We start from the raw sequence: 9442 nt of genomic DNA, 5'->3' as shown, positions 1-9442 counted from the left end.
TTTAATCCAATATCTCTCTTTTGGCGCTCGTGATTTGGTCGTTTAAACATGGATAGCTAAAATTATATACTTAATAAGAGTAAAAACAACACTACAATTTTTTTCTCGATAGTTAATATTTATTTAATTATTATTATGCATTTAAATATTTTTAAATATTATGCTATACTGTGCTAAAGTTAATGTTTTTAATGTAGGACTTTTTTCAGATAAAAAAGCGTATGGGCAAAAACAAGGATTGCTATTTTTATACATTATCCTTACAAACTTTAATTTTTATGTTTGTTAATATTTATTTAATTATATTTGTAAATTTTATATTTATAAATTTCATATATAATATAATTAAATAATATATATTTATAAACATAACAATTAAAATTCGTAAGTGGAAACATAAATGTAACGCAACGCATCGTCGATTTGCCAACTCGAGACTCGACGCTTGGTGAGACGCGAGACGCGATACCCGAAATGCGTGCTAAGCAGCTACAGCCAAGGTCGGTAAATGGACGACGGCGTAAAGGAAGGTTTTCTCACGGGCGCCATTTTGGGTCCACGAAGTATGTGTGAGTGTGTGTCGTACGAGAGCGGCAGTCTGTATTGGTCTGTCAGGTCTGTATTCTATACATATACAATCGAGCACTATTATCGAGCATTATTAATTGCAGTCACGGTGACACTACGAGAAAAGCGACTGTGTAAAATAGGAGGTAGTGTAAAATTTGTTGAAGGAAGGAAATATTTAGTTCGGAACGGAAATACATTTAATAATGCCAGCCTGTTGTGCAAAGAATTGTCGTAATCGTGCGGAACAAGGATTTCGTCTATTTAGATTTCCTCGCGATAAACAGCGTAAAGAAATTTGGAGCAAGCAATGTAATACATATCCGAAAGAGAATTCGAGGTTATGTGAGGTATTGATAATATTATTTGATGTAACTAATAATTTTATACTATAGTGTTCAATTGTAAAACCTAGTACAGGACAATTTGCAAATCAAAAATTATTAAATTTGATTTAACTAACAATAAGACATAATAGGTATCGAGACTTAGCAAGTGTGTTATTAATATACTAGGTTTTAAAATTGTATAGTTAAACATTTGCTGCAATTCTTAACAAATATAATAAATAAGCAATTAATATTTGTTGTCGTTGCAGTTTCATTTTGACGATTCACAATTTGAAGGTGGGCGGCAGGATGGATGGCGCAAATTAAAACCCAATGCTATTCCTACTATTTTTGTAAATGAGGAAATTGTTACTGAAGGTTTACGAGATGAAACTGAATCTTCTGCAACTATTTTTTCTGAAGAAGGTTTACGAGATGAAATTGTATCTTCTGCAACTATTTTTTCTGAAGAAGGTTTACGAGATGAAATTGTATTTTCTGCAACTATTTTTTCTGAAGAAGGTCCACGAGATGAAACTGAACCAATTGCAACTATTTTATCTGAAGAAAATGTTATTAATGGTAAGTGGTAAATATTATGTTATGTCATTTTAAACATTTTAATCATAATCTTATCTTTATTTTGTAGACACAAATGTTCAGCATGATGATCGTCAGCCTGTGTTCGTTTCCGCAGATACCGGCACTCAAACTGAGGAAGATAGTAATGTTACAACGTTCCAAACTGCATACTATTCTAATAATAATGGAACAATCAGACAAGCCAATTTAATTAAATATTTAAGAAAGAATTAGTTCATACACAACAAAAAAATAATATACTTAAATCAAAACTTGGAAAAGAAAGGCTATTGAGATTAAAAGCTGAGAAGCACACAAATGCACACATAAAAGCATACAAAAACTTGAAGAAAAAATATGCAACACTATCGAAAAAATTGGAAGAAATGCCAATTCTTAAACAATTTGCATCAGAGTTAATTGGTTCACAATCAAAATGGTCCCCGGAATGTTTAAAATTGGCTACGCAAATAAGATATGCTGGTAAGTGGAATAGTTTATGAGTACTTGTTTATTCATGAATGATAATGAAATAAAACGATGATATATGTTCTTTGGCTTACAGTAGGATGGAAAGCATATTTGTATTTAAAGAAAGATATGGGATTACCTCTTCCATCTTATTCCACATTATGTAAACATATAAATAAACTAGATTTTAGCCCTGGCGTGCTAAAAGACGTGATTTCCTTAATGGAAAAAAAAAGAAAAACTCACAAATCTTCACATCAATCGGATTGTGTACTTTTAATGGATGAGATGGATATTCAAAAAACGTTGGAGTATGATGTCAGCACAGGTAATACAAAGCATTAAAATGGAAATAGATTTTTTAAATTAAATAATTAAATAGTTAAATTAATATAAAAATATAGCTCATTGTCACAACACCATCAATCTACTGGTCGTCTGTAGGGAGCGCCCCGTTTGACCACGTTGCGATTGATCACAGCGACCGTTGCTTGGAGTTTTTCCACTGGATCAGCTAATCTGATATTTTTACATTAAATCGGTGACGTGAGCAATCGGGTCCCACCCCTTCTGTAACATGATCATGGTGATTTGACTGTTTTTGTACAGTCAATTTAATACGAGAATTTTTTGGAGAATGAACAACATCTCAACATAATAGACGAGTATGCAATTCCTGGAAACAACTGTTATTTACAGAATAAATAGAGCAATTAATATTTTTAGTATTTATTAAAAGTAGAAAGTAGTATTAGTAAGATAGTAGATATTTATTAAAATTACAAAATGGTTTTTTGATATTGGTATCTTAATTAAAGTAACACGATGAAATAAGTAAGTTCTATTATTGTGAATAAGAAATAACTTGTTAACATTGTATATTTATTTCATTTTGTATAAATCAAGCACCCACTTCACACTTATATATGCTCTCCAACAATTTTTTCCAATCCAAATCCAAAAAATTCTTTACTTTATTTTACAGCTTTAGATTATTAGTTTAAATTTTTCTATTTAATTTGCATTTTCCTAATTTTCACATAAATTTTGATGTTTCTTACGTATGTAGTAATAAATTATACCTATATTAGTGTTCCTTCTCTTTGTTTTATTTACGGCTTTAGGATCTTTCATCGGTCAAACAACATGTAAAGATAAAAATACACTAAGTTCAAGTGTTGTTGTTTTTATGCTGAGAGGATTAAATGAAAATTGGAAACAAAACATCGCGTGGCATCTTACAACAAAATCATCAGATGAAGAAGACATGTGTAAATTAATTTTAGAAATAATTGAGGATGTAGAAAAAATAGGTTACAAAGTACATGGTCTTGTCTCAGATATGGGATCAAAGAACCAAGCTGTTTGGCGAACATTAGGTTTCAAAGTGGGCAAAGATAATAACACACCCTTTATAACTCATCCCGTACGACCGGATGATTCTTTATATATATTTCCAGATGTTCCTCATCTATTAAAAAATTTACGATCAGCTCTAATGAATAATCTGATTATAAAAGTAGCTGTAACGGTTATGCAATCTGAAGAATTACCTTGTAATGAAGTTCGGTTTCGATATCTCGAGCAATTAGAAGAGATTCAAAGACGTTATCAGTTGAAACTTGCGCCAAATATCACTGCGGATATCTTGAAACCTTCAAGTTTCAATAAAATGAATGTTGCAGCTGCAGCTCATATATTTTCGGAGAGAACAGCAGCCGCTTTAGAGACTTTAGTACAACTAAAAATTATAGAACGAGATGCGTTAACAACAGCTTGGTTCTTAAGAACAGTCAGATCCTGGTTTAATGTTATGAATGGTAGATATCAAAATGATGCAATCACACCAGGAAATAAACAGAAAAAAGTGGCAGTTATTGATAATTTCTTGTATTTAATTGAGCATATTGTAATTGGAAGAGCATGGAAGCCAGTTCAAACTGGTATCAAAATATCAGCTTTAAATTCGATGTGGATTGTAGACAAACTTTTTAAAGATGGTTATCAATACTTTTTCACTTCTCGTTTAAATCAGGATGCTTTGGAAAACTTATTTTCTACATTGCGAAGACATGGAAATGTTAACCCAACGGCTTTACAAGTGAAAAGATGTCTTCGTCTCATTATTACTACTTGTCAATTTGTTGACAATCATAAGACAAAAAAAAATTATGAATCTGATGATGATGAACATTACGTTGATTTTTTTACTTTAAAACAAAGTATAAATAAAAAAGAAGAAAAAGATACAAGTATTCCTCCTTACAAATGTATGAATGTACCATGCGCAGATGAACAAGATTATAGCTATGTTACACCCATAGAAAATACAATTCAATGTAATGTCATCAATAATGTTATTGGAAGTGCTATATCTTACGTTCTCCGCAAACATTACGTTTGTCGATCATGTGCAATGACACTTACTACGAATGACAGCAATCGATTTTCTATTTATACCAAAGTTCTCTCCTTCGGATTTTTAGAAAATCCTTCCGCTCCACTTTTTAAATACATAACTGCAGTCGAAGCACATCTTCAAGAGCATTTGTATCGATGTGCGCTACATCCTCAATTATTTGAACACTTATTACTTATGATTAAAACTTGGGTACATTCTACCATACCACCCTGTAAATCTTGTAATGCATTTCAAAATATTGTCCGTCGCTATATCCACATTCGTCAAATTATTTATGTCAATAACCAAAAGCAAATAATTAAACAGTCGAAACATAAATCTTTTGGTTCAAAAAGTGCATTCAGACAAGCGTTTAGTTAATAATTCTCATACATTATATACTTTTTGATGTGATATTAAATTTATAATAACATATTTTATGTTAAGAAAAATAAATATAACTGAGAATTTATATGTCATGGTTTTTTATTTTTATATAAAATAATAACACATACGTTACATATTTTCAAAATTACTATATCGTTACAATTTATAATAACGTTTCAAACAATTGTTGAATATAAATAAATATTTAAATCTTCTACTAACAATTCATTACATTAATTTTATTATCAAAACACTTTATTTCCTTTTATTTTACCATTTCTCGTTGTAATTTTAATTGCATTTACTTTTCGAACAACTCTTGTCTACTCTTAACCTCTATTTAAACTGACAGCTCTGGCAAAGAAATTATTACTTTGAACAGCTGTAAGATAGCGACCGCCATTTTGGTGCCAATGTTGTTGAAGTGGGTGAGAAGACCTTCCTTTACGCCGTCGTCCATTTACTACATCATAATAAGGAGACAGCAGATCGTATGTCTGTCCTTCTCTCTTCGCTCGAACTGGCTCGAAGCTTGCCGAGTGTTGCCGAGCGTCGAGCGCGGCCGCCGCGGCCAGCACATCCCCTCCATACAAGTATTATGCATTACCGACGCTTTCGACATAGCACGGAACAGAACCAAAAGATCGTGCACATAGCACGGAACAGAACCAATAGAGCGTGCACATAACGCGTTACCCATCAGAAATTTTCGTGGACATGGCTACGTAGTTCAATGTGCACGTTTTGTGCACATAGAGGCGCTCATGGACGGGGTAAAATGCGGGCATGACCACTCTCATCCTTCTCTCTGCTGTTCATAACCAGAATAGTCGTCAACTTTAACGATAGTTAATCAACAAAAAAAAACTAACGATTAATATCTCGCTTCGCGCGGCAGAGCGACAATTTTTTTTCTGCCAAATTCTTTCGTTTTGTGTAAAAACGCGTGATTGAGCATAATTTTATCGATATTGGAGGTGAGTGAGAAACTGTATAATTACCAAATGTTTTTAGTTTGCATATCTTTACTTAACTATTTATTTAACGAAACACATTCATTCCATTCCATTCCATTCCTTTTAAGAATAAAGACTTAGAATGCGAAAATCCTTACTTGATATTGTGATACAATAATGATTAATCATTAAAAATATAGTTTTTTAGATTAGGTTAGGTTAAATCAAAAGTCCATCATGTTTGTGTCATTAGAAAATACGTTCAATGTCTTTGCATACAAAGAATAAGATTTCAAAAATAAAGTTTGTCGCTTGACATTATAAATATTATCTGTGAAAGTTGTTAAATGTTAAAAATGCTGTTTATCAGGATTACAAAATCTGTTGTATTGATGGCATAATAGACAAATAGCATTCAAATAATTAATAATTTAAAGACTTTATTTTACATGGCAACTTAGTAAGCAAACTGCCTGCGGTATGGCAGCAGATTGACAGCAGATTTTCTCAGATATTACAACAGATTCGGCATTATATGTGTTTGTATTAAACACTTGTGTTTTGCCGATAGAGCCTGCCAATGTAATCTAACAGCAGATTAGTAGAAATTGAACAGAATCTGTCGTATCTATCTTAACATTTAAATGAAATACATCATTTAAATGATTACAAAACGGCAGATTTTGCCTAGTTTTGGCAGTTAATTTGCCATTATATTCTATTAGCAGATTCTGTTATATTTCTACTAGCCATCCGGCCAACATTTAACAGCTTCTATTGACGTAATTTGTAGCAGACACTTTTAAAATTTGTTCTCGACAAATTTGATTGTCCAAGAAGTAAAATGCAATAATTTGGATGGATCTCACTTTTCATGGAAAATTACGAATCCATCTAAAACTATATGCTTAATTACAATTTTATCAATTAATTCTGATTTAATATAATTTAATGTAAAAACATCACTTTTAATGATTAATTATTTTACTTACAAGTAACAGTTTATTTTTTTGCAATTTTACTTTTTTTTAGTATAAAGGGAATTGAATATGTGTATTTTTATTGAAATCTAAATAAAAATTAATAAGTATTTATCAAACACAGAATCAAAGATGACATATGTCAAACGATTTAAATAATAAATTAATATAAATAAAGAAGAAATCGCAGAATGGTAATATACGGCGTTTATATTGTATCCAAGTCTGGTGGCTTGATCTTCAACCATGATCATAACGTACCGAAGATTGAAGTTGAGAAATCCTTTAATTTTCCACTCAATATTAAATTAAATTATGAGAACAAGAAAATAGTGGTAGCGTTTGGGCAAAAAGATGGAATACATGGTAAGAATGTCTGTTGTGATGAGAAATAATTGGAATTATATAGATTGAAAGAAAAATAATGGCTTTAAACTTTGCATTATTATTCCACATATTTAAATAGTGAACAAATTTATTTAAGCAGATGTTAATTACATATATATTTATTAAGCAGATGTAATATAGAATTTCAAGGATAGTGCATATCTATTTTAGTAACATTCTCAAATATTTCTTCTATCTCATAAAAGTAAAATTTAATGTCTTTTATTTTTATATTTACATTATATTATCAAAAATAACAGATACATTCAAGTTGAAGATAAACTAATAATTATTAGTAACAAGTAAAAAAGTATTATGTAATAATTATTGTGTATTATATGCAGGATGCGTGTGAAATTGTATACAAACGAGAACGAGGTGATTTCGCATGTCAAAATAAGTCAAAATTATATAACAATTTTTTTCGCAATTTTTGTGTGTTTATGTTTATGGACATCGGCAATCTCGTGATTTGTTTCCTATCAGTCCTATTACCTTACTTAGCTATCAGTTTCTACAAAGTTTTTACGATGATAAGATACAGCAATCGAGAGTACTAAAATGATTTGCTTTAGGAACCTATGGCAGTATCTACTGCCATATCTACTGCAATTCGCTACTACAGACAACGTTATCCAAATTGATACCCTGATAGACGAGTGACATAAAGAGTGGCGCAAATGCTCGTTGAAAGTGGCTCATTTATTTCCTCCAAACTTGGCAGGAACTGATAGCTAATCAAGATAAGAACTAACAGAAAACAAATCATGACCGATGTTTACAAACATATAAACGTGAACAGAAATAACAGTTTATAGCAAGATCCGTTAATCAAGACATAATCAAGTGTACTTAATAGTGCATATGTACTTAATAGATTTTCAAAATCGTTTCAAAAACAAAAATCTTGTACAAAAAAAATTCTATAATTTTGGCACGCGAAGCCGGCCTTATTTTGGCTCGAGAAATCACTTTGTTCTTGCTTGTACTACGATTTCACACTCTATATACACAATAATAATAATTATTATTATATAAATAATCAATACGATTTAAAAGCAATGATATATTGAATTGGAACCACAATATAAATGTAAACGTGTAATTTGTGAAAAGCACAAAAGTTATAAAACTTAAAGCTCAAGATTTTCTAATGCTCACAGAAATATTTTTTAAAATTATATTAAAAATCGGGTAATTAAGCCAAATTTTGGGCATTATTTTTCTTTCACGTGATGTATTCTTGTAATATATCACTACATATATTTTAATAAGGTACTAAAAGACAGGAATAAATAAGAGAACCAAATATTTTTCAGTGGGACACATATTGACAGCTGTGAATGGAAATGCAATCACAGGACGTGAACTTGAAGATGGGAGAGACATCTTGGAGATGTTGGAGCAACCGGAGAATTTCCCTATAACATTGAAGTTCAGTCGGGCAAAAATGACGACGAATGAGAAGATATTTTTAGCTTCAATGTTCTACCCTCTTTTTGCGATAGCGAGCCAACTCAGTCCGGAACCACGATGTTCTGGAATTGAGATTCTCGAAGCGGACACATTTCGTTTATATTGCTTCCAGACATTGACGGGCATTAAGTTCATGATAGTAGCGGAGCCATCGCAGCCAGGCATGGAAATTTTGTTGAAGAGAGTGTACGACTTATATGCGGATTATGCGCTAAAAAATCCATTTTATGCGCTAGAAATGCCAATTAGATGCGAATTATTTGAAACTAATTTACAGACATTGCTGGAAACCGTAGAAAAATCTGGAATAAGCAATGTTTAGCCTGTATTGCTTTACATGTTGTTAATAAATTTATAATAATTAAGAATATATAAAAGAGAGTAACATTTTTTTAAATTTTCCTTTTTACTTGTTCTGCTATGTAAAGTTTAATTCTATCAAATAATTAGACTTCAAGCTTGTTTATACGATTGAATTTCTATATTTGATTGTATCTTTTGAGAGGTTGATTGGGAGTATTGAATTATATGATAATCAAAGAAATGTAATAGTAACAAAATTTAATTATATGATAATACCCACTTGGCATGTTATGTTGCTGAAATATTGAAATATTCAGAAATAATGCAAAAATATTTCATTAACATTTCATTTGTAACTATGCATCTAAAATATTTCAAAAATGTACCTGCACCATGTTTTTTGTAATATTGCATTAACAATATGTCTGAAATCTTTCAGAAAGTTGTTTACAATATTTGTAAGTTTCTGTAATATTGCAAAAAAAATGTAGCAGATGCAATATTTCAGAAACATTTCTAAAGCATTATAAAAGTATTATTACGTTTACTTTGCACGAATAATATTTCTGTAACATATCAAACGCAACATTGCATTTAAAATAT

At 30.8% G+C, this 9442-nt stretch overlaps 1 protein-coding gene and 1 pseudogene across 1 annotated transcript; both read left to right on the top strand.

Moving 5' to 3' along the window:
• Positions 1–376: 376 nt before the first annotated feature.
• On the top strand, positions 377–2826 carry LOC139784888 (uncharacterized; annotated as a pseudogene).
• A 2704-nt stretch (positions 2827–5530) lies between these two features.
• On the top strand, positions 5531–8913 carry LOC139784889 (trafficking protein particle complex subunit 4-like). The gene is made up of 3 exons (XM_071724066.1): positions 5531–5714; positions 6798–7039; positions 8380–8913. The coding sequence occupies exons 2-3, from the start codon at positions 6865–6867 to the stop codon at positions 8856–8858; spliced, it is 654 nt and encodes a 217-aa protein (XP_071580167.1). The 5' UTR covers positions 5531–5714; positions 6798–6864; the 3' UTR covers positions 8859–8913.
• The last annotated feature ends 529 nt before the right edge of the window (positions 8914–9442 follow it).

The sequence above is a fragment of the Temnothorax nylanderi genome, unplaced genomic scaffold (assembly GCF_030848795.1).
Source record: "Temnothorax nylanderi isolate EJ_2023f unplaced genomic scaffold, tnyl_v1.0 TNYL_tig0698_pilon, whole genome shotgun sequence".
Taxonomy (NCBI): Eukaryota; Metazoa; Arthropoda; class Insecta; order Hymenoptera; family Formicidae; genus Temnothorax; species Temnothorax nylanderi.
Note: the sequence above shows the minus strand (reverse complement) of the source record. Positions and strands in the feature narration are given on the sequence as shown.